The 27,322-nt window shown below is 27.4% G+C and overlaps 1 protein-coding gene across 1 annotated transcript in view; it reads left to right on the top strand.

Annotated features, from left to right (window-relative positions):
- The window catches only part of LOC111632417, a 35,441-nt gene that overhangs the window by 7,253 nt on the left and 866 nt on the right, over positions 1–27,322 (top strand). The window contains exons 2-4 of the mRNA XM_023376831.1: positions 1,285–1,370; positions 13,300–13,506; positions 16,056–16,181. Of these exons, the coding sequence (XP_023232599.1) occupies positions 1,304–1,370; positions 13,300–13,506; positions 16,056–16,181 (400 nt within the window). The 5' untranslated portion in view covers positions 1,285–1,303. The remainder of the gene's footprint in view (positions 1–1,284; positions 1,371–13,299; positions 13,507–16,055; positions 16,182–27,322) is intronic.

The raw sequence follows: 27,322 nt of genomic DNA, 5'->3' as shown, positions 1-27,322 counted from the left end.
TATTACAAGACTGAAAGTTTACAGTTAACATTTAATTTCTTTATTATGGTCCCGGGGACACCTTTTGACCTCCACACCTGCTAAAGTAACCTCTAGCTCTAATAACAGTCCATCACATGACATTTTTCTCAGGTTAAATCAATAAAAGCCTGTGTCGTCCCCCTAGGGGAGTCTTTCACAAGTTGGACTATACTAAGGAGCAATATCGTTGAGCTATCTTTATTTTGTGTGGTCTACAAAGCTCATTCGCGATTTCTACAACATTGTGCACCATCAACACAAGAACTGATACAAACCTCCATGGAAATTAGTAAGAGGTATGATATCAAGCGTGTAAACTCTCTCTCGGCCCCTTAAACTTGTACTCTGAAGTTAGGAGAGCTCAAAGTTGTGTTGATTTTTGTAATTGTAAACGTCCTTTTTGTTATTCAATAAATTTTTTATTTTTCTTGTTAATGGTGTCCTTTGCTTGTTTATTGCCTACACTTTACCGATGATCCCTCTCTTTTCTTCCACTCAACCTGACAAAAAGAATCCTGACCCTTTGGGATAGCAAACGCAAACAAGCCATCCACTGACAAGTGAGCAGTTTTCACCAAACTGTTGCCGACAAAAAGAGATACGACCTTGTCGTACCTCCAGCATCTCACAGTAGTATTTACTGTTCTTACAGGATCTTACAAATGGATATACTATTTGTCTGATCTTACTCAGTTAATTTATTTGGTGAATTGCGATGTCAAAATACCTTATCTTATCTGTAGCACTAAATATATGTTCATTCCATGCACACTTGTCATAAACAATAAGAAAAGCAGGATCATTTACAATTTGCAAGAAACTTTTTACTAAATAAAATGCTCCATTTGTATTCACTGCTCTACATCAAAAATCAGTGCTCTACTAATTTTCTTTAAGATTTCATGTTATTTAAGCTTGTATTTAACTGTTGTGATTTGTGCTTAACTTTTGACATCAGTATTTATGGTACTTTGACTCTTAAATTTTAAGATATGATTCTTAGTTTTAGATCAAGATTTGACTCACTGATTTTGTGCAAACTCTATATACATCTTCATAAACTTACATGACATTTTAACTAATGACAAGTAACAAATTTGTAAATAATAATAAATAGCATTAATGAATTTAAGTAAGCTTTCAATTATCATTTTATACGCAGTGTATTATTAACATTATCATAAATTTGTGCATATGAAAGATATTTTTTAATAAAAGTTTTTTTCATCATAAAGTTATTGAAAAATTTTATTTTTTTGTAAGGTAATTGTGTATCTATAGCATGGAAAAACCTGATCAAAATACCCAATGTTCATCAAAGGGTGCCTTTGATGCAGCTAGCCTGCTAGGTATGTAATAATGATTTATTATCTGCAGTTTGAGAAGTTTCTTTTTTAATATTAACTAACAAAACTTAACCTTGCTTAACTTAAATATATTTCAATATGTTGTGTCTCAATTTTTAAAATGAATTAAACAACAGCTTTAGTAATACTATTTATTTAAAAAATTTAAAGTTAGTTTTAATTGCTTAATGTTTTTTACATTTATAATTTTATTTTTAAAATCTTACTATTTACATTATGTTTTTATATAATACAGTGGTACCTTGGTATACGTCTGCTTTAGAATACGCCTAATTCGGAATACGTTCTGTTTGGACGAAACAAATTTTGCTCAGTATACAACTTTTGTTCGGTATACAACTTAATTCAATTATACGCGCCATCTATGAACAAGTAGCACTTTTGGTGTACTAGACTAGACTAGACGTTCACGGTGCCATGGTTTATCACTTTGTTAAATTTCTTCTGATTTTAATTTGTAAGTAAAATTTTATTATTTTTATTAATCATGAATTGCAGAAAGGCAAATGAAAAGCAACAGAAAACTAAACAAAAAAAAAAGACCAGAATTACAATGGAACTGAAAAAGTTTGATTGTTGAGAAATATGAAGGTGGCATCGTGTTTGAGATTTAACTGTTGCGTATCGTATTCTGAGAATGAAGATATCGACAATTGTGAAAAATAAAGACATTATTAAATCTGCTAACGTTGGGAAAGGAGTTAAATCAATTTCTAAACAGAGATCGAAGACATTAGATCATGTTGAGAAATTGCTTTTGCTTTGGATAACTGAAAAACAGTGTGCTGGAGACAGCGTATCAGAAGCAATTATTTGCGAGAAAGCTAAAAAGATACATGCTGATCTCATGAAAAATCAAGCAGGAACTAGCCAGGAAAGCGAGGTGTTTAAAGCCAGCCATTTTTTTACTTGAGAACGGATTAATCATTTTTACATTACTTCTTATGGGAAAGGTTGGTTTGGTATACGTCCTATTCGGTATAAGTCCAAACATCAGGAACGGATTAAGGTCGTATACCAAGATTGCACTGTATTAATATTTGATAGTTATTTTAGCATTTATTATAATCTCTTTTTAAAATTTTGGAGAATATCTTTTCTGATATTTAAAAATAAAACAATGTATGTGTCTTTTTGTATTGAATAATATATGAAATAATTTATTCACTTTATCTCATAAATTTTATTTATTTTTAAAATTACATATTTGAAGCTTTTGTAAGAAGAAGACAGGATATTAAAAACTTAAAAATATTAAAGCAGTAAGCAATGATTTGCAATTCACTATGTTAGTTTAAATGCTTTTATGGTGACTATTTACTTTTAAGACAATACAAATATGTTTTTTTTTAATAAAAAGTAAAATACATCTGGATACGAGTCCAATTTTGCTTGCCATGTCCAATCACCAGGAACAACTATTTCCATTGCAAACTTTTTATTAAATAGTAATTTTGCCAGCCCTTTTCTACAAAGAAATACAAATATGTTTGTTAAATATTAAATTGAAAATGAAATTATGATCAATATATTTGAATAGTTTGGTGTTTTAGTAACAACATTTTATTGTGTTCCACAAAAGCATTTTATTCAACTGTTAAACTGACTTTCTGCTGTCTGCATATTGATAATAAATGATAAAACAGCTACTTAAAATTTTTTCTTTTTATCTATTTAAGTTAACTAGCAAATGAGCCCAGCATTTCTTGGGCTAATGATTTGGATGATTTAGTAAATATTCTTTGTATGATTGGAAATTAAGTTATTACTATCAAAAACAAAAATTTGCATCTAAAATAGTACAGTAGAAGCTGTTCTTCAGGTTAAGCCTTAATCCATCCTGCAGGGGAATTTTCAAAAATCCCTTTTTAGTGTGCATTTTCATGACGTACCATAACTGTGTTTCACCTAAATGTCACCTCTAGGTTCAGCAGTTTGCTCTGGATGATGATGAATCAGTCAGTCAGGACATGTAATTTTATATATGTTACCAGCCAAATCCGATTTCAGGCCAAACGGGTTTTTCCTATGCATTTCAGGATATACTAGTTTTGCCCAGGACAATCTAGTTTTGCCCAGGACAAATACTTTAGGCTTAACTAGTTTGACCTAGGCCAAACTGATTTAGAGTTATTATTCAAGTATATTAATGGTTAAAATAAATTAAAAGGCAATCAATTAAGTGAACAATATTAATTCAAGCATAGTCTACTTAATTATAAAAAACGGCATTGATTAGAAGTGACACGGCACTTGTACAGTACAAAACTATAAAATAAAAATAAGCTAATCAGTACTTATCTGTTTGTATTTTTTAAGCCATGCACTTTTAAAGATAATTAACTTTCAAAAATATTTTCAAAAATTAAACAAAATAATAATAATAATTTTTAGAGTCAAACTAAAATTAAAAATTAACTTATTTGTTCTTCTTAGTGTAACATATAAAATATTTAATCTTTTATTTATTTTTACAGGGTGTACTGTTGTGGCAATTCAAATTACACAAAATCATTTTTTTTACATTGTCACCTATTTGTAGCACAGTTTTTGGTATAGGTGTATCTTGTCCTGTCCCAACTGAATGTTTAGTAGCTGCAGTCCTTAGTGAGATTTGAACATCTTGATTAACATCACTTTCTTATAGAAATTTTTTTGTACAAAGGTCGTACTATAATAAATAAATATTTTATTTTGACCAAATTACATAACATACTTTTGCTTTTTAGAACAAATAAAACGGCGTTTGCATCGCGCTTTTTTCTTTGAAGATCTTTATCAGACCTTCATTATAAGTAAATATTATACAAAAACCCTATCTGAAAAAATTCTTAAAACTTGAAAACCTCTTCCAAATATAAAAACAATGATCATCAAAATCAGTTTGGCCTAGATCAAACTAGTTAAGCCTAAAGTATTTAGGCCAAACTAGATTGTCCTGGGCTAAACTAGTATATCCTGACACACGTAGGATAAACACATTTGGCCTAGGACAAACTAGTTTGGCCTGAAATCGGGTTTGGCCAGTAACATACATATTATTTGAATCATGGCGTTGAAGATAAATTATTTAATAATTTCTTTATTAATATATTCTTTAAATATTTTTCTTAATGCTAATTAAAGAAAATTCAATCTGTTTCAGAATTTAACAATAATATGTTAAATATTTGGGTTGCAATTTGAAAAAATTGTAGACCTATAAATTCTCACTCATTCATCTGTCTGTCTGTCTTTCCTTTATCTTGAGAACAGAGTTAGATAGATGAAAGACAAGACCACATATGGAAACCGTAGGGACAGGAGGCCCTGATTAACTAACTATAAGCAAACTTCTTATGCAAACCAGAAGTTATGTTATTTCAGTTCAAAAATGTTCTCTTGAAAGGTGACCAGCACAACTATTGTTAAAGGAAAAGTATGATGTACAGGGGCAAGCCACTACTAATTTGAGGTGGAGAGCATATATTTTAAGTTAAATAAATTAAATATATGATTAAAAATTGCAGGTCAACATTGTGACAATGTCACAATAAATAATTACTCATGACATTTAAATTCACTTGCTGAAAATTTTTATTATGAAATGAAAATTAAATTTATTATTTAACAAATATCAACAAATAATATAACAGTTTTTAGCTAATATATAGTTTAGTATTGGATATTTTTTCTAATACTATTCAAGATTTTATTGGGATAATTATATAAAGTATTGATCTTGGATCAGGAATTGGAATTTTTATGGAATTGTAGGTTATGTTCAAGTTAGTTTTACAATATGTACTACTCATCTAAGATATAATAATTTATATTTAGCTCTATAACTGTTGTTTCGTTATGTAATAAACAGAAATTAATGGAAAGATTATTTTCAGTATTAACTTAATTGTAAAAGTTTTTTTTCTATTGGTCAAAAAAAAAGGAGAACTTTCTACAAAATCTTTCTGACAGAGTAATAAAACATATTAATGAATTATTTATACTTAATTTAATTTTTATATTTACAGTTGACCCCCCTATAAGATCATTGATTTTTCCGTTTTATCTGAATTACATGTTGTACGAGTCACTTATATTTTACAAATATGTGAGCCATTCACAGTCCGGCACACGTATTTGTAAAATCTAAGTGACTCGTACAACATGTAATTCAGATAAAACGGAAAAATCAATGATCTTATAGGGGGGTCAACTGTAAATATAAAAATTAAATTAAGTATAAATAATTCATTAATATGTTTTATTACTCTGTCAGAAAGATTTTGTAGAAAGTTCTCCTTTTTTTTTGACCAATAGAAAAAAAACTTTTACAATTAAGTTAATACTGAAAATAATCTTTCCATTAATTTCTGTTTATTACATAACGAAACAACAGTTATAGAGCTAAATATAAATTATTATATCTTAGATGAGTAGTACATATTGTAAAACTAACTTGAACATAACCTACAATTCCATAAAAATTCCAATTCCTGATCCAAGATCAATACTTTATATAATTATCCCAATAAAATCTTGAATAGTATTAGAAAAAATATCCAATACTAAACTATATATTAGCTAAAAACTGTTATATTATTTGTTGATATTTGTTAAATAATAAATTTAATTTTCATTTCATAATAAAAATTTTCAGCAAGTGAATTTAAATGTCATGAGTAATTATTTATTGTGACATTGTCACAATGTTGACCTGCAATTTTTAATCATATATTTAATTTATTTAACTTAAAATATATGCTCTCCACCTCAAATTAGTAGTGGCTTGCCCCTGTACATCATACTTTTCCTTTAACAATAGTTGTGCTGGTCACCTTTCAAGAGAACATTTTTGAACTGAAATAACATAACTTCTGGTTTGCATAAGAAGTTTGCTTATAGTTAGTTAATCAGGGCCTCCTGTCCCTACGGTTTCCATATGTGGTCTTGTCTTTCATCTATCTAACTCTGTTCTCAAGATAAAGGAAAGACAGACAGACAGATGAATGAGTNAATAATAATAAGTTTCAATAAAAATAATAAAATGTAAATTGAATTTTATCATAACGAGTTTGCTTGAATTTCGTTTCTTCTGAGATCGCAGCAATGCGCGATGGGTAAGCTAGTTTATTATAAAAATACTGTGTTTTTTCTCACGGAAAAAAAAACGAACTTACTTTCTGAACAACCCAATAGATAGATAGATTAGTATTTAATGAACTATTTCAGAATGAGATAGTATATTTTTTTACTTAGTTTAATAAAACTCTATTTAATATAATTCAATGCCAAGTAACAATAAAGACTTTTTAAAACAACACTTTTATCTAAAATAATAAAGTATTAATATTCATAGTTTTAATTGAACTAATTAATGCACTTTTAATATTATATGAAATTACCTAATGTTTTTGATCTGTTTAATGGATCATCCTCAGGCTTGGACAGACAAAAATGGAATGAGGATACAAGCCTGCCCACAGTTAAAGATAACCTGTTAACCAAGTTAAAATATTAGTGTTCTTTTAACTTCATTCACTGTTAAAGGTGCATTAATTAATTCAGTTGAGTTAACACAATGGCTAGTTCATTATAACTGCATAGTATGCTTAGTTTTTGAGAATTGTTTGGTGAACTTAAGGATCTTTAATAAAATTCATTTCAATGTTTAACTTTCTTTTATCTTTGAAAAGGAAGCATTTTTTCCTTTTATTTAAAATTAATTTAACTTTTTGAAAATAATTCTGTAGTCATCTTGCTTTTGAATTTTAGAAACTATATCTGTGTATCTGAAAATATAACAAAACTATATAAAAACTCTACAATATATTAAACTAATCCAAAAACCATTATATATATATACACACACACAATGGTGCCTCATATTTCAGATTTCATTCATGTTATCAATACTGTATCAGTTGATTTGAGATTTTAATATATTTTCAATTTTTCAGATAATTGACAAGTTATTTATAAATAGTAATCTGAACTTAAAGCACACTGTATATAAATTAATAGACAAATGTGTACACATTGTCATGGAAATAAGCATTATTTATGAGTTAGGAAAACTCAGACTTGTTAATTCTACATAAAATTGCAAATACTTTTTCTAGAAAATTAATTTTAAAAATATTGTTTTATATTTTATAATTCTGTTATCATATAGAATTTTTCAGATGTCATTAAGATTTTGAAAGAAATGTATTTTATTTGGAGAAATTATAAAAATTAGTGAAATTTTGTTAATTTATTTTACACAATTGTTTTGCTCAATACAGTGGAACCTCGTTTAACGAGCATAATTCATTCCAGAATGTTACTGGTTAAGTGAAACAGTTTTTCCCATATAAATTAATGTAAAATACAATAATGCGTTCCATGACAAAAATACTCAAATATTTTATGTATAACATTTATTCAAAGAAAATTATACAATATACATTGTTAAGGAATGTGAATCATCTTCATCTTTTCTTCTAGTGTGGAATGAAACAGCCTGGAATGCAAATTCAATTTGCAGAAAACCAAAGAAAATTGAAATACAGTAATTTCTAATATTTAATTATAGCCTTTACATAGTCCAAGAATTTGGCATATTGTTTGGCATGTTTATTATATAATGGGCTATGATTGTTGATGTTTATATGTAAAATGTCTGAACACAAGTTTGGAAAAATGTGTGATCATAAGTGGCACTAAGATGCTAGGTAAACACAAGACTGATGGAGCATGTGCACAATCTGGGACTTCCCCTGTCCTAAGTACTTGTTATGTGAAACGTTGCTCATTAAGCGAGTCATTTTTTTTACAATTTGCTTTGCTCATTATGTAAATTACTCATTATGAGAGGTGTTTGTTAAGTGTGGTTCCACTGTATTGTCTTTCTGTCTATATATATATATATATATATAAATGAATGTGTGTGTGTGTATGTGTCCTTCATGCATTACCACACTGTTTATCCGATTGCCGTGAAACTTTGGGAAGTTGTTTAATATACTCCAGCGAAGGTTTGTGGCATAGTACGATTGCCATGAAACTTTGGAAAGTTTTTTAATACCCTCCTGCGAAGTACATTTATCCTACGATAGATGGCGTGCGTTTACACGAGCATTCAAGCACAGTGTGTTCGATCTATTTCAAATTGTGAAGACCATTTCCCCCTTCAAAAAATATTTCTATATATGCATTTGTTATTTACGATATTTGTAATAATGTTTGTTTAATCACTTTATTTCAACTTTTTTTTGCTAATTACGTATTCGCTCGAACTTTGTTAAAACTTTAACTGTATACCGAACAACAACTGAAGTTGTAGAAGGAAATTTGCCTATTTTACCGATCTAGGGATCCCCTTTTCCAAATTTTAATATCAACTCAAAACAATTTAAAAAGACAAATTACAATAAAACGGTTTATTATCCAACTATCAGAAATTTTACAACATGCCAAGGAAGAGAGGAAGGAGCAATTAAATAATTAAAATTATAAAGGATTTAAAAATATATATAAAAATGGGGAATATCGCACTTCTGACAATCGCAGTGAGTGTGTGGGCTAAATTTGGAGAATCCGTGCTTCTCGCATGGACAACTGTATGTGGCTGGCTCATGTGTCGAAAAACCTTCTGATTTATTCGTGTACGCACCAGACGGAAAAACAAAAAATATTGTGTATCCACAAACACTCCAATAAATAAATAGAATTGAAACGACACTTTGAAATGTTTTCCCGATGAAAATTAATAATAATAATAAGTTTCAATAAAAATAATAAAATGTAAATTGAATTTTATCATAACGAGTTTGCTTGAATTTCGTTTCTTCTGAGATCGCAGCAATGCGCGATGGGTAAGCTAGTTTATTATAAAAATACTGTGTTTTTTCTCACGGAAAAAAAAACGAACTTACTTTCTGAACAACCCAATAGATAGATAGATTAGTATTTAATGAACTATTTCAGAATGAGATAGTATATTTTTTTACTTAGTTTAATAAAACTCTATTTAATATAATTCAATGCCAAGTAACAATAAAGACTTTTTAAAACAACACTTTTATCTAAAATAATAAAGTATTAATATTCATAGTTTTAATTGAACTAATTAATGCACTTTTAATATTATATGAAATTACCTAATGTTTTTGATCTGTTTAATGGATCATCCTCAGGCTTGGACAGACAAAAATGGAATGAGGATACAAGCCTGCCCACAGTTAAAGATAACCTGTTAACCAAGTTAAAATATTAGTGTTCTTTTAACTTCATTCACTGTTAAAGGTGCATTAATTAATTCAGTTGAGTTAACACAATGGCTAGTTCATTATAACTGCATAGTATGCTTAGTTTTTGAGAATTGTTTGGTGAACTTAAGGATCTTTAATAAAATTCATTTCAATGTTTAACTTTCTTTTATCTTTGAAAAGGAAGCATTTTTTCCTTTTATTTAAAATTAATTTAACTTTTTGAAAATAATTCTGTAGTCATCTTGCTTTTGAATTTTAGAAACTATATCTGTGTATCTGAAAATATAACAAAACTATATAAAAACTCTACAATATATTAAACTAATCCAAAAACCATTATATATATATACACACACACAATGGTGCCTCATATTTCAGATTTCATTCATGTTATCAATACTGTATCAGTTGATTTGAGATTTTAATATATTTTCAATTTTTCAGATAATTGACAAGTTATTTATAAATAGTAATCTGAACTTAAAGCACACTGTATATAAATTAATATAAAATGAAATTTAATGTAATAAATTTATTGAATTTTGATCATTAATATTTACTATGTAAGTTTAACTTAACCAAAAAACAGTGTATGATTTGGTTTTGGCAAAAACTGACTTTAAAACCTAAATTCTGTTTTTAAATTGATTATAATCTAAATTGATTGGATCTTACCTATTTGTGAAAAATGTAACGATACCAAATTGATACCCAAGGAAAAGTATTGACATTGGTATCAGTATCAGAACAAAAGTATTGAATATAAAAAGTAATTGGTATCAAAGGAAAGTATAAATATGGTATTAGTATTGTCAGTATTGGGATGTCCTTGTGGCCACCAGTTACATCACATGGGTACTGCTTTTCATCTCAATCATCAATACTAAAATCTTTTTAGGTTTCATTGCTTGTACGCTCTTCTTGGGTGCTGTGGTTAATTAATATGTAGGGGTTATATATATAACTAAACATACCAAAAATAAAGTGGAAAAAAACCATTGAAAACGTGTGTGTAACACAAGAGATGCTTTCACATTAAGAATGAGATGATGACTTGGGGCAGAACAGATATTTAAATAGTGAGTACATTTTTTTCAGTGTGTTTGCAGTTCAAAGTTAGAATCATTGTTCAAACTCTGGATTGAATTTTTTTTAATTTATTGTTTTAACTTTGGAACATTTCAAGTATGAGGTATTACTGTATTTAACACAAAACCTAACTTAAGCCACTTTCAGCATTGAATGCATAAATGGAATAGAATACTTTTTTACGATTTTGATCTAGATTATGAAAACTTTACAAATCATAATATTCAAATAAATTCAAAATTTATTTTAATGTAACCATCATAAATTATATCAAAAATAAATATATTTATTACATTAAGATATCAAAACAACTTTAATATTTAAAACTCTATGGAATTATATATCAATAGTTAACATTTTAAATTAATAAATATAATAAATATTCCAAAGCTTGATGCATTGATACTAAACCAAATGATAGTTCAATTAATTATGGCAACCATTTGGTTTAGTATTTTAAATTTATCATGTAATTTATATACTCTAAATGTAGTATTTTGTGTGTGTAATATATCTGCCTATCTACTATTTAATATTCAGGAATCATGGGCATATAAATTATATGTTGGAGATTGACAAGATTAGCCTTAAGAGATCAAGTCTGCACTTCTGAGCATCTGCACTTCTGAGGATAAATTTAAGGTGAAAATTAAGATGATGAGATAGGTTTTTATTGGGATTAGGGAAGTTAGTAACAATGTGATAGAAGTGCTTATATGACATTGTGAGATATTATATAACCACCATTTCTCAAATCAGTTTGTGAGATGTCATTGGTCTGAGAATTGCGAGCTTTACTGTGATATGAAATAATTAAAAAATTTATTGAAATAATGTGAAGGTTAGCTGATCTTTTAATTTTTGAATGTTTTTGTGGTTGGTTGGAGAGTTTTAATTTTGTGTTACTAGGAAAAATAGAAGTATTTTGAAGGTATAAAAGCATTTGAAAGAATAGAAGTTTGTGGATCCAGCTGTTGCTATTAGTTGTGAAGTGTTCGAATGAACTGAAATTTTGAAAATTTGTATTTGTGCCATTGCTTTGTAGTTTGTTGTGTGATTCTGCTGAAGATGGGAGGAATGCCTCCCAAAAATATTTTGGAAGTAAGATTTTTGTGGATTTCTTGAATAAGGTTTTGTGTGTGTGTGTGTTTTCTAATGTAGACATGGAATTATTGTTTACAAGTCATCCTATTATATTCACTAATGAAATCTTGTTTAAAAGATGTTAACTTAAATTATACTTAAGTGTGTTAAATATAAATTTTTAATATTATTGATATATAATAGCTAAACATATTTCTAACTAATTTACTGTATTTTACCAATATAATTAATTTTCAGTGCTTATCAATGCAAATATGATATAATATGTCATTTTTTAAAGATGAACCATTGTGCCTGACATCTAGTTATTCTCATTTTATTGGTGGCACAAGACAGATATATTCTATCTGCTAAATATTCCAGTATTCTGTTGCATTTCTCCAAGTTCATCACTGTTTTACTTCATGATATACCAGTATACTAAAACCAAAACTACTTTTACAGAGTGGATACATTAACATTTATGCTATAGTATTTGCTGAACATTTAACACCTAGTACACTGTGAATTTGTGTGATATAATATATTAATCTATTGTGTTGAATAATAATGTATTTTCATTCTGTTTGATAATTATTGTTATTTTTAATTTTTATTTTGTTCCCAATATATCGTTTTTGTTTTATATTCCATTTCACATTCAAACATTTAAATGTGTTGTTTGAAACTTCCAAAAATTCAAAGGCTTTTTTATATACTTCTGTCTGAAGTATATAAAAAAAGTTCATTCATATTATTTTAAGTATAATTATTTAAAATAATAATATACATTATTTTGTTAATTTATATAATAATAAAGTGCCTGAAAATTTAACCAACAGGTTTAGGATGAATCAACCATCTTATTTCTTAAGTTTTAAATGAAATGTATTGAAACTTTACTGTAATCTTGTATATTTCATATTTCATGCAGTTTTTTATGGAATTAAGCAAAAATTAATTAATAATAGAAAAACAAAAAAAATATTTTTGGCATTTTGTAGAAGTTAATGAAGATTTCTCTATAATATAAGTAAAATTAATGATGATGGATTTCAGATATTTTATAACTATATTAGATTTATAATTAATTAATAAAAAGCATACAACTGGTTGATTGTAATTTAAAGACAGTCTTTTATATCATTAATGTTAATATAATTAAAACCATTAATAACCTTTTCTTTCATTGCATTATGAATTATGTTTANGGTGAAAAAGAGAATTTCTGATGGGATGGAGCAATCAGTTAACGATATAAGTAGTTGATAATTATGTACTAAGATAAATATTTATTTCAAAGTTTTTATTTATAGTTATAAAAAATAGACAAATTTTCATTATATTTAATTAATTATTTATATTTTTGATGGCTTCTCAGTAAGTTAGTTAATGCTGTTTTGACTATACCAATTTTTATATTATGAACTGAATAATTTATAACAAAATAGTTACTTAAATATATTAAATAATACAACACCACCATATTTTTTTGTGTGGGATAGCCCCATCTTCACCAGTTTTTGGCCATCACTTGCCTGTTCCTGCCAATGCACCTCTTTTTCACCTAGCCCATTCCCCAAGTGCATTTTCAGTGCTAAGTCAAACAACTTCTCTTTCTTCTCATTCTCCAACAACACTCTCTATTAATAACAAAATCTGTTCTCAAATAGGAACTGATGCTCATAATTCTTTTTCTTCATCTCTACCAGGTATGCAACTTGGATGTTTTCTTGTCTTATTGTGAATTTTTTTGTAAATGTATTTATTATGATGACAGTTATAATAGTACTTTGATTAGATGTAAAAAATTTTATTCAAAAGTTTTCAATAAATAATTAATCGGTTGATTGTTATTTATTCTTAGAATATTGTCTATGTTTTAAGCAGTTATTGTTTTGAATAAATAACATTCAAATTATAATTTAGTTTTGTATCTCTCTCCACATTTGTGTTGTAGTTTATAATAATTATTTATATAAGCAATATTAGTTTGATATATTTAATTTAATATCTGAAAATAATGTTTAAAAATTGATTAAAGAGTAATCAATAGTGAGGTAAAAGAAAAGGCTATTAATTGAAAATTATGAAGAGCAAAATTAAATTAATTAGTTTTAAAAAATACAAGTTTTTTTTTGGTGTTAGTAACATAAATTTTACAACACAATTTCTATAACATGTTTTTACTGCTCAAATGTTCTTGATATGTTAAAACTGTATTATCTTTAGGAAAAAAATTTGAATTAGAATATGAAAAAACAAGAATGATACACAACAAAATTTATGATAGATAAAACAGGAGACAACTGTCTTTAGGTGTTATTTTAATGAATAAAACCAGAAAATTAAACAAAAAGCAATCACTCAATAAATTCATAATCAGTCTTTATAATCAAAAATGGAAAACACTGTTGCACAGGGGCAGTTACATAATTTAAATAACGTTTAATATACTTACATTAAATCCACTGATTCTGTGTATTAGATTTTGTTTTGTTTGCTATGCCTTGATACTGGTCCAGAATATTATACAGCAACCAGTGTCAACTGAATATAATTCACTAAACTCAATATTATAATAATAACAATAATGTTAAATATTGAACATGTCACATTGTTAGGAAGTTTCTAGATGTTGACACATGCCAATAACATAGCTAATGTTATACTTGTTTGGGTAACTATGCTTTGACTTTAGTCCAGCATAGTACTTGGCACCAGTATCAACTGAGTATGACATTTGCAACATAATAATAATATAGAACACAAAATTAAACATTAAAATAGTGCCAAAAAGGTTTTTTAATGTTTAATTTGTGCACTTTATTTTATTTTCATTTTTTTTGTTAAATTGAAAATTATATATTTTATTTACATTCCTAAACAATTCATTAAATAATTTTAAATTTTAACTTTGTTATCAATAAAAAATCAATAGAATATATTTGTTTGTACTCAATTTAAATTATAACTTTTGTCTGATGACTGAAACATTAATTGCCAAAAATGCCTGCTTTTTGTTTTCAATTTTAGTTTTTATTTATTAAAGTAACACTGAAAGACAGTTATCTCTTGGTTATTTTTTTTATTGAATTAGAATAGATTTTTTTTTTAAATTGTGTGAAGAAAAGGAAAGAAATTATTAGCAATTATTATTTAATAAATAATAATTTATACCTTTATATGATTAAAAATAAAAAAGTTTTATAATAGCATTATCTAGAGATGATGATCTTGTTTAATGTTCCAATAAATTGTGGCCCGTAGATTCTAGGATGTGCAATCATGTTACTAGCAGTCTAGAAGTCTTCAGAAGAAAAGAGAGGAATATTATATTACAGAATAAAAAAATGTTTTTTTTTGGTGACATTTTAACATTATTAAAAATACGTTTAAAAGTTGTCTGTGATTAGCAGTAAAAAAATTGATATATAAGATTTGAGAGTTTGGGAAATGGTAGAGAAAGAAGTTAAATGTAAAGTTTTAAGCAACATATAAAATTACAAACTTTTAGGTATTAAAATTAAGGAATATAAAGTAGACAATTTTAATATAAATGGTTATAAATGATGATGCAATTTTATTACATTATACTACTAATCTGATTTTAAAAATTTTAAGTAAATAAACTAATCTAGTCAAACATTTTTCATGGAATCATGATCAAATATCACTGAATTCTTTTTGGATCTGTTAAAATTATTTAAAAAGAAATCGTACTCCCAGAACCTATTTCCAGCATGATGAAAAAAACAAAAAAAAATTTCTTCACAAACATTTTCAAACTGCTGCAAGTTCTTCCTCATTTGAAAAGGGAGTTTCTGATGGGACGGAGCAATCAGTTAACGATATATGAGAAAAAAATATTCAAAAGTGTTGAAATTTCACCTGAGGAAGAACTTGCAGCAGTTCGAAAACATTTGTGGGAAAATTTTTCTTTTGTTCTTTTGTCATACTGGAAATAGGTTCTAGGAGTACGATTTTTTAAACACATTTCAGTGTTGTTGTTGTTGTTGTTGATTTAAAATTATTGATTAAATTAAAAATTTATATAGTATTTCTGAGCAACATTATCCATATCTAGTCCAAATTTCATAATAAATTAATTTATAGTTGTATAAGGTATAATAGCAATATATAAGATTCTGATGATATGTAATTATATGCTTACATTAAATATATTATGAATTAAAAATAATCATAAATATATTTATTTTTATTTTGGAGATAGTCAATTGTAATATTATGGCCATTACAGGGTGCAGCACAGCTGTCACCCATTCACATGAGAATGTAGGGAGGAGTGAATTAAATGACATGGTTTCCTTAAAACATGGATCAACGTCATCCTCCCTTCACTGCCATATTCCTCAGCCACGGAGAAGTGAGTGATGTTGAGATACTATGCATGTATCATCATAATTAAATGGAATGTGAATGAATATATTTTTGATAATTATTATTTGAAATTAATACTAGATTTTTTTTTGTAAATTTTAATATGTTGATTTATTTTAAATAAGAATTTATTATTATTTTAAAATTGATATTTTAGTATAGTATAAAAAAATTAAATATAGGCCTGTATCCTAAAACTCTGCACAAATTTCAGTAACACTTTTTGGTAATTTTGAATAATTGCACATGTGCACAAGATAGCATACATTTTTTGTAAAATGTTCTTGATTTCATTTATCAAATGTTTCATTATAAAAAGGGAAACATTAAATGAGTCTGGTTGAAGAAATGTTCATTGGCAGATTTTCTATTGAAAATTGACAGAATGAATGTGCTGGTAATGATTACTTTTCACCAAATGGTAGTTTTCAGTCCTTTAAACAACTCTCTCAAGTATTTGCCAAGCTTCTGATTTGGCTGGCAATCAGTCCACATTGATGTTCACAGACCTTCATCGTCCCATCACAACTCTATTACCAAAAAAGTGTATGTCAACAAATGCATTTCGAAGAGACTAGTATCCTTCCTAAAGAAATACTACTATGATCAAGAATGTGTCTTTTGGCCACAGGTGTATGGTTTCACATGGCCACTGTTCATTATGCTTATAGCATGTTGCTAAGTTGGACCATTGTGGAATTTGATACATCGGTGAAGCCAACATTCCAAAACTGACACCAATTGAGAGATTTTCCTAGCTAATGAAGCAAGAAGTTTATGAAAATGGTTGGGAAGCGGAATCTGCAAAGGAGTTGGAGACACGATTAAAGCCAAACTGCTACTTCAAAACTGACACTTCCAGAAATTAATGTGATGAGTTAAGACTAAAGTTCAAATTGCAGCTGATTGCAGCTGACATATCATTTCAATATTAAACAACCTATGTGTACCCCAAATCTATTTTAAAATAAATGATGATTTTAAACAAGTTTGAAATTTGTGTAGATTTTTAGAATATTTATATGTTTTTTTATATTTGCATAAATGTAATGTTGTAATGAATTGCATCTTATTTAAGAATATATAAGTGCATGTATGAGATAAGTAATTTATTTATTAATATTATTACTTTTTTTCAATAGAGCTTTTTATAAATTTGTATGATTTCAGTTATAGTTAATAATTGAAAATATATATGATTTAAGAATGAAATATCAACATAATATAAATAATAAATCTGGAGATCAAATATTTATGATAATAATTACATGTATTTTTTACGTATAAGAAATGTGAAAAAAAATCTGAAAACAGTTATATATTACTTTTATTGAAAAAAAAATATTATTGAGTTTGATCTTATGAGCAGTTCTGGTAAATGTGAAGTAGGAACAAAATTGCAAATAAAAACTTTTTGTGTTTGTATTACATAGAATATTTGTGATACAAATATTCTATGTAATAACATTAGATAAAATATTCTTAGTTAATAACAGCTAACTGTGCTGTTGGCACTTCTGTAAAATATTGTATATTGTATACAGTAATCCAGTGTTCCGTAACTGGTATGCCGCAGCACACTTGTGTGTCCTCACTAGGTGAAAGGTGTGATGTGAACTTTTACATATTCTATTAATTTCAAGTTTTATTTATATATTTTTCTCACAGTTGCTGTGTTTCTTATGCTTGTATTTCAAGTGTTATTTCATAAGTGCTGCAGCACTTATGAAATAAGATGATGATTGTTTATTCTTTATTACAAGCCATGGATTTTTATGTATTTTAAGAAATTAATTGTAAAATAAATTTGCTCACAGGTGTTGATGTCTGTTTAATAATAATAATAATAATGATGATGATGAGGATGATGATAATAATAATAATAATAATAATAATAGGTTAGTGGGATTATGTCATTCTATTAATAGTATCATATCATACATTTTTGAGGGGAATAACAATTTGGTGCTGTGTTGAGACATGTCGAGTCATGGGTGTGCCACAAGTAGAAAAAGGTTGCGGAACACTGGTATAATCTTGAAGTCAGATATTGTGTAATTAGGTATTGGTAATTTACAGCTAATTAGACACCAACCAAATGCCGAAATGTTTAGCTATATTATGTATTGGGTCTAGCGATGTTGTTTGTATATTTACAGCTAATACTATCTGCATTAGAACAGTGACTGTAAATTTCAAAACTTGTCTTAAAATTGTTGTATATACTCACTGTTTTTTCATAATTTATATTTTCTGATATTTGATAATTTTCAGTATTTGACTCAATTTTTGATATTTGGTAATGTTCAGTATTAGATAATTATTGATACACAGTAAGTTTTGGCATTTATCAAAATTTTCTGATTGCCAGTATACTAAAGGAATCTTGATTCAAGCTCAATGTTGATATCAAAACTTTGGTTTAGCACAGCCTTAGTTGTAATATAGATAATAAAAATTATTCAGATGTCAGATATCATTATTTTAATTATTTATTATTAATCCATTATGTAACTTTTATATTTGAATTTTATTTAGAACAAAAGAATGAAGAATTAAAAATTTGTTCATAAAACTATTATTGTTTAAAAGGTTGATATTTTTCTTTCAGCAAACTCCACCATCCTCCCTTCACTGCCATATTCCTCAGCCACGGAGAAGTGAGTGATGTTGAGATACTATGCATGTATCATCATAATTAAATGGAATGTGAATGAATATATTTTTGATAATTATTATTTGAAATTAATACTAGATTTTTTTTTGTAAATTTTAATATGTTGATTTATTTTAAATAAGAATTTATTATTATTTTAAAATTGATATTTTAGTATAGTATAAAAAAATTAAATATAGGCCTGTATCCTAAAACTCTGCACAAATTTCAGTAACACTTTTTGGTAATTTTGAATAATTGCACATGTGCACAAGATAGCATACATTTTTTGTAAAATGTTCTTGATTTCATTTATCAAATGTTTCATTATAAAAAGGGAAACATTAAATGAGTCTGGTTGAAGAAATGTTCATTGGCAGATTTTCTATTGAAAATTGACAGAATGAATGTGCTGGTAATGATTACTTTTCACCAAATGGTAGTTTTCAGTCCTTTAAACAACTCTCTCAAGTATTTGCCAAGCTTCTGATTTGGCTGGCAATCAGTCCACATTGATGTTCACAGACCTTCATCGTCCCATCACAACTCTATTACCAAAAAAGTGTATGTCAACAAATGCATTTCGAAGAGACTAGTATCCTTCCTAAAGAAATACTACTATGATCAAGAATGTGTCTTTTGGCCACAGGTGTATGGTTTCACATGGCCACTGTTCATTATGCTTATAGCATGTTGCTAAGTTGGACCATTGTGGAATTTGATACATCGGTGAAGCCAACATTCCAAAACTGACACCAATTGAGAGATTTTCCTAGCTAATGAAGCAAGAAGTTTATGAAAATGGTTGGGAAGCGGAATCTGCAAAGGAGTTGGAGACACGATTAAAGCCAAACTGCTACTTCAAAACTGACACTTCCAGAAATTAATGTGATGAGTTAAGACTAAAGTTCAAATTGCAGCTGATTGCAGCTGACATATCATTTCAATATTAAACAACCTATGTGTACCCCAAATCTATTTTAAAATAAATGATGATTTTAAACAAGTTTGAAATTTGTGTAGATTTTTAGAATATTTATATGTTTTTTTATATTTGCATAAATGTAATGTTGTAATGAATTGCATCTTATTTAAGAATATATAAGTGCATGTATGAGATAAGTAATTTATTTATTAATATTATTACTTTTTTTCAATAGAGCTTTTTATAAATTTGTATGATTTCAGTTATAGTTAATAATTGAAAATATATATGATTTAAGAATGAAATATCAACATAATATAAATAATAAATCTGGAGATCAAATATTTATGATAATAATTACATGTATTTTTTACGTATAAGAAATGTGAAAAAAAATCTGAAAACAGTTATATATTACTTTTATTGAAAAAAAAATATTATTGAGTTTGATCTTATGAGCAGTTCTGGTAAATGTGAAGTAGGAACAAAATTGCAAATAAAAACTTTTTGTGTTTGTATTACATAGAATATTTGTGATACAAATATTCTATGTAATAACATTAGATAAAATATTCTTAGTTAATAACAGCTAACTGTGCTGTTGGCACTTCTGTAAAATATTGTATATTGTATACAGTAATCCAGTGTTCCGTAACTGGTATGCCGCAGCACACTTGTGTGTCCTCACTAGGTGAAAGGTGTGATGTGAACTTTTACATATTCTATTAATTTCAAGTTTTATTTATATATTTTTCTCACAGTTGCTGTGTTTCTTATGCTTGTATTTCAAGTGTTATTTCATAAGTGCTGCAGCACTTATGAAATAAGATGATGATTGTTTATTCTTTATTACAAGCCATGGATTTTTATGTATTTTAAGAAATTAATTGTAAAATAAATTTGCTCACAGGTGTTGATGTCTGTTTAATAATAATAATAATAATGATGATGATGAGGATGATGATAATAATAATAATAATAATAATAATAGGTTAGTGGGATTATGTCATTCTATTAATAGTATCATATCATACATTTTTGAGGGGAATAACAATTTGGTGCTGTGTTGAGACATGTCGAGTCATGGGTGTGCCACAAGTAGAAAAAGGTTGCGGAACACTGGTATAATCTTGAAGTCAGATATTGTGTAATTAGGTATTGGTAATTTACAGCTAATTAGACACCAACCAAATGCCGAAATGTTTAGCTATATTATGTATTGGGTCTAGCGATGTTGTTTGTATATTTACAGCTAATACTATCTGCATTAGAACAGTGACTGTAAATTTCAAAACTTGTCTTAAAATTGTTGTATATACTCACTGTTTTTTCATAATTTATATTTTCTGATATTTGATAATTTTCAGTATTTGACTCAATTTTTGATATTTGGTAATGTTCAGTATTAGATAATTATTGATACACAGTAAGTTTTGGCATTTATCAAAATTTTCTGATTGCCAGTATACTAAAGGAATCTTGATTCAAGCTCAATGTTGATATCAAAACTTTGGTTTAGCACAGCCTTAGTTGTAATATAGATAATAAAAATTATTCAGATGTCAGATATCATTATTTTAATTATTTATTATTAATCCATTATGTAACTTTTATATTTGAATTTTATTTAGAACAAAAGAATGAAGAATTAAAAATTTGTTCATAAAACTATTATTGTTTAAAAGGTTGATATTTTTCTTTCAGCAAACTCCACCAAAACAATTAAAATTGTTTATTAATGTTTATTTTTTTCATTTAAATTATTTATGAATTTTAGTATTTTGTAAAGTTTTCTAGTTAAATGGTAATTTATTTTAATAGGACATATAATAAAATTTTATTTATTAAATTTTAAAAATTAACTACCAAATTAACAAGTATAATTAAAAATGTATCTTAAATTATTCATTTAAATTTTTTAAGTAATTGGAAGAAAATTTGATTATAGATTATATTGCTATCTGCTGAATATGTAAATCATTTTATAGGAATTATCATTGTTATATTATGAAGATTCAGGAAGTATTTATTTCAATTAAAGATAAACATGAAAAAATACAGTAAGACCCTGCTTAATGCTGCCTCGATTAACACTGATTTGATATAACATGGTCTGCTTGAAACCTAAAAAAAGCTCAACATTTATGCTGATTCAAATTATTATGGCATTTCATTGATTCATATATAATATGATAATTTACAAACATGAAGCAATCAGTAAAAGGCGGCAATTCATCGTAGTGCTGTACTTCCCTTAAATCTATGTTTGTTTGATGCTGTTTTGGTAAAAATATAACATCATGGATGCCATATGAAATATCGACTTCACTTAGCAAGAATAAACTGATGAATGCATGAACGGAGTGTGGAAGAAGTTATGGCTGAAAGTATCTAAGAATTCTCAATGAAAAGAGCCTATCACTGTATCATTAGGTTGACCAAATTGCTAACCTAATCGATACAGCAGGACTAGGAGATGTAGACAAGCAGGATATTGAGGAGTTACAGCAGGTTTCTAGTGAGAGCATTACCAACAATGACCTTCAAGAACTGGCCGAACAAGGAATTTATGTAGAATTGGAAAATAGTGATTCTGAAAACGAAGAACTCAAAGAATTTCTCTACAGATTTCTTTACTAAAAGTTTGGTAACAATAACCAAAATCAAAAATCAAACTGTAGCGAATGATTCAGATTTTGAAAGAAGTGCAAAGGCAAAACAAGGCATTTAAATGTGATCTTCTGTTACCAACATTTGTTTAATGGAAGAAAAAAAGCGACAAATGAATCTACACAACTTTCACAAAATCAAGAATTTCAGAAAAGCCAGGACCATCATAAAAAATAAACTTTACATTTCTGTATGCATATATTTGTGTTATTTAACATATAGTGTTATGCAAATTATTATAAAAATAACTTAAAATTAAAGTAAAATCTGTTTATATTTGATTGCTTATTCCTCTTTCTCTATTTACTCTACATTAAAATGACCTCATCTAATGCTGTTTCATTTAGTGCTTTGTCCTCTAGGAACACATCCCTTGCATTAAGCAGGGTCTTTCTGTATATCAAAAGTTTTCAAACTAGAATTAGACTAAATTACAATAATTGCAGATTCAGGTTATAAATATGCATATTATGAATTATTAAACATAGCTACTTAAAACCTAAAAATTCATCTGATAATCTGAAAAATATCCACTTGGAGCAGAATTTTGGTTCAAATCATAATTCAGGTAGATATTTTAAAAATATTTCAAAATTATTATATTATTACTATTAAATTACTACAATTATAAGATCAGATATGCTCATTTGTATCTAATATTCTTGTTTAAATTAAATGAAACTTAAATTACTTAAGTATATTTTGGATAATATATTGCTTTGTGACCTAATTTTGTCAGTCATTAATTAATATAATTGAGTCTAATTTTAACCCAAAAATTTTGGCATAAAATTATTATTATTATTTTTATTAGTTGACATATTTTTTTTTAATCTGAGTTGTAATGTTACTCAATTTGAAATAGTCAAGTAACATATTTGGCCAACATAGGAAGAATCGTGGGTTTAAATTTTAATTTATTTTTCTGCACTTTTTTAAATGCAACTTACTCATAGTTACAAACACACTTAATTGAAACTTTTATTCTTTTCATATTCAGTATGTATGTATTGTTGATTATACAGTGTAATTTCAGTTGAATGATGACTGAATAACAACACTGGTCAACATGCTTTTTGGCAAACAGAAAATAGAAATTTTGTCCTATAGATTTTTTTTACTGATTTCAAATATGGGATTGAAATTTTTTATCACCCTCTGATATTTCATAATCATAGACTTAAATTTTGGCTCCATATCTAGCCGTCCACAGAAACTTTCGTGCACCTCTTGCAGGGAGAACAAAGATGGGATATGTATAACAAGTTTGTTTTACCAACTTGTTACTCAGATAGCAGATTAATGAATCATAACATGACTCATCACCCACAGGCCACTACTACACAGAATTTGTGGTATTTGCATTGAGTGAAGATGAATTTCATTTGTCTTGTGATTTATAGCTGATGTGAATGCTTGTTAAAAAATGTTATGAACTATATTTTGATTGTAAAGTGGGCAATCAGGATAAAAATTGGGCACTACATTTTCAACTTGTATAACTTGTGTAAAATGTTTGACAGAGTGGACTGTCCTTGACACTTGAGCTTTGCAGTACCCATGGTCTGGCATGAACCATGAGATCATGTTACACTGTGATTTTTGTTTGACAACTATAAAAGAAATAACTAGTAAATCCAAACACACAGTGAAGTACCCAAATTTATATTTCTGCTATGAGGCCAGTTCTTCACTGTAAGAATTTACCTGTATGAGGTCTGCCAGAACAATTTTCCTGGTGAAGATTTGAAACATGAAGTGGTTATAGAAGTTGAAAATGAGGAGAAAGATGATCCTAACTTTGAAGATAACACATCTACTTATGAACCTCATTTATTAACTCAAGATGAGCTAAATGATCTTGATAGGGATCTGAACTTTTAGCTTCTCGACTGATATGAAACTCTTGAAAAAACTCATTATCACTAGTACAATTGGATCATATGTTGTGATTTAAAATCCATTGCATTATTAATGGGTTTGCAGCTTGTCTATACTAAATTTTCTTGTTTCTTGTGTGAGTGGAACAGCAGAGACAAGAAAAATTATTACACCAAGAAGGAATGGCCAAAGCATGAAATATGTGTATTCCTGGCCAGAAAAATATTATTCATGAACCATTAGTTAATGCTGACATGATTCTTCTACCTTCACTTCATATAAAGTTAGGACTTTTCAAAATCTTTGTCAAGGCAATGAATGTAAACAATGCTGGATTTCATTATTTAAAGGAAAAATTTCCTCATATAAGTGATGCTAAAATCAAAACAAGTTTTCATGGGCCCACAAATAAGAACTTTAATTAAAGATGAAAAAGTTGAAAGCTTGTTAAGTGCAGGTGAAAAGTCAGCAAGGAAGTCATTCAAAGATGTTGTACAAAATTTCTTGGGTAATCACAAAGCTCAAAATTACAGAAGAATTTTGAATGGGCTCTTAAAGTCTTATAATGATATGGGATATAATTTGTCCCTCAGAATGCACTTCTTGGATTCCCACCTGGATTTCTTCCCCGACATTCTTGGTGCTGTCAGTGATGAACACGGGGAGCATTTCCATCAATACATCTCTATTATGGAAAAGAGATATAAGGGCCAGTAGATTTTAAGAATGCTTGCTGATTACTGTTGGACATTCTAGAGATTTTCCAAAAACAAAACATAACAGAAGCTCCACGTCTTGCCATTTTAGACAAGATAAATGAATAGGTGTATGCATTTTAAAAACTTGCTGGGACAAATTTACTTTAATAGGAAAAAATTATATTTCTTGAGACTATACATACAAGATGAGTCAGTTTCTTTTGATAATTTTTTCTGTTAAAGTAAATTTATTCCTGCAATTTTTAAAAATGAATTTATTAATTTTATCTTTATACTGCTAGAACACTATTTTAACTTTTTTTGCATTGTATGGTGGACAAGTAGCTTGCAATAAAAGGTCAACCTTGTCATGGAATTGTTATTTCAACAGCGTGTGAAGGGATCAAAGGTGCATGTCTGAATAAATATGTTTTACATATAAACTGTCTGTCACAAAAAACCAGACATGATGGAGAAAAACTGTTTTTATATCTGAAAACAGTATGAAAAATTCTATTATGATCAAAATAAATATCCAACTCAGCTTTAAACATTAATAAACTATCAATACACCTTTCTTGTTGAGATATGTTTATTAATCAAAACACTAATGTTTTCAACCTAATGCAATAGGTCATCTTCAGGTGTAAACTGAAATTCAAATGTATTTTTAAAAACTTAATATTTAAACAACAGAACATGTGAACATTTTTACGTTTAAATTTAAAACAAAAATATTAGATAAATTAACAAATAAATAAAAAAATAATAAAACAAAATATATAAAAATGAACTAAAACAATAATGGTATAAATAATATAATAAAATAACATAGATGAAATAAAATAAAATAAAAAATGAAATAAAATACAGTACACAAAAAATTCATCCAAGTATAACGGCAGGTGCGGACTACGAATTTTTGTTTTAATTTTTTTTATGTAGAATTTTCATGCAGAAGCTAGTCCATCTGCATCCCTGGCATTAATACAACCATTCTTTAATTTACTTTTATAGATGTCAATTTTTTCTTTGTGCATTGCTAATGATAGGGAACACACAGCCCTGAGGATAGTTGCTTCATTCCATTTAACTACAGAGTCCTCTGCTTGTGCCATACTTGACAAAACTGTTGCAGTGCTCTTTAATTAATGTCATATTTGTTCTCCTTAAGTCTAATGACTAAATTTTTTTTTTGTGATCCCAGTATGGTCCTCCTTAATTCCTAATTGATAATTTTCAAAAGGAAAATTATATACGCCCACTTTTTCTTCTTTTTTAAGCATGTCTTTATCATTTCTTAAAATACTATATAAATTAGGAGCTCTTTTGCAAACTATTTTGGAGTGTTTTTGACTGATACTTGTTTCATGATGATATTGATGTTTTGATTAAAAGTGAACTTTGAGATTTTAAAGTGATTTGTCTGGGTTATTTTATATTGCCTCCTTCATATATATTAGGATCAGGTATTTTCATTTGTGTGCCAAAAAAAAGAGCTTTTATTTTACTTTGAATTCTAAAAAGTATGTTTAAGTTTCCAATAATTAATAGAAATGTTAAATTTAATAATAATAAATTTTAATAATTCATAAACTAAATACAGTGTTAAAGGATACTTAAATTTTTTGGATAAACAAACTTTTAATTATTAATAAATAAACAGAATTCTTAATAGAAACTATATGTATGTAAGCCTGTAAATATCAAAAATGTTCAAAAAAACTTCTCACTTAAAGATAGTTTACATGAAAACCTTGAGATTTATTGTTGAAGAAATTTATTATTATTAAATAAAAATTTTTTGAATACAACCAATGTTTTCAAATCTTTAAAAGTAAAAACATATTTTAATAATAAAACATATCACAATATGTAAACTTAATGTTTTAAAGGATTCAGTTGTTACATTTAGCAATGAACCAAAAAGCATTGAAACATTTAAGAATATATTTGAAACACTAGTTCTATTTGAATGCTTTTGATTGAATTTGGATGATCTTTACAAAAGATATGATTCTTGAGATAAGAGGTATTCTTGAAAATATTTAGAAAGTTTTTTCATAAGACTTCTTTTAGTAAAGATATTTTATTTTTGATGATAAAAGTAATCTAGAAAGATGTTTTACTTGTTATCTTATAATTTGTCAGTGTTGGCATTTATTTTTGTTTATATATTTAAGTTTAAAATCCTTTCAGTTAATTATATTTACATTAGACATTTTGTGGAAAGTGATAATTTTTTTTATCATCACATTTATGAATTCAAATCATCAGTTATCTTTACTTTCTAGTCA

Source organism: Centruroides sculpturatus, unplaced genomic scaffold, assembly GCF_000671375.1.
Source record: "Centruroides sculpturatus isolate CEXI.00-Female unplaced genomic scaffold, Cexi_2.0 scaffold803, whole genome shotgun sequence".
Classification (NCBI taxonomy): Eukaryota; Metazoa; Arthropoda; class Arachnida; order Scorpiones; family Buthidae; genus Centruroides; species Centruroides sculpturatus.
The sequence above is the reverse complement of the archived record's forward strand: the minus strand, read 5'-3'. Positions and strand labels throughout refer to the sequence as shown.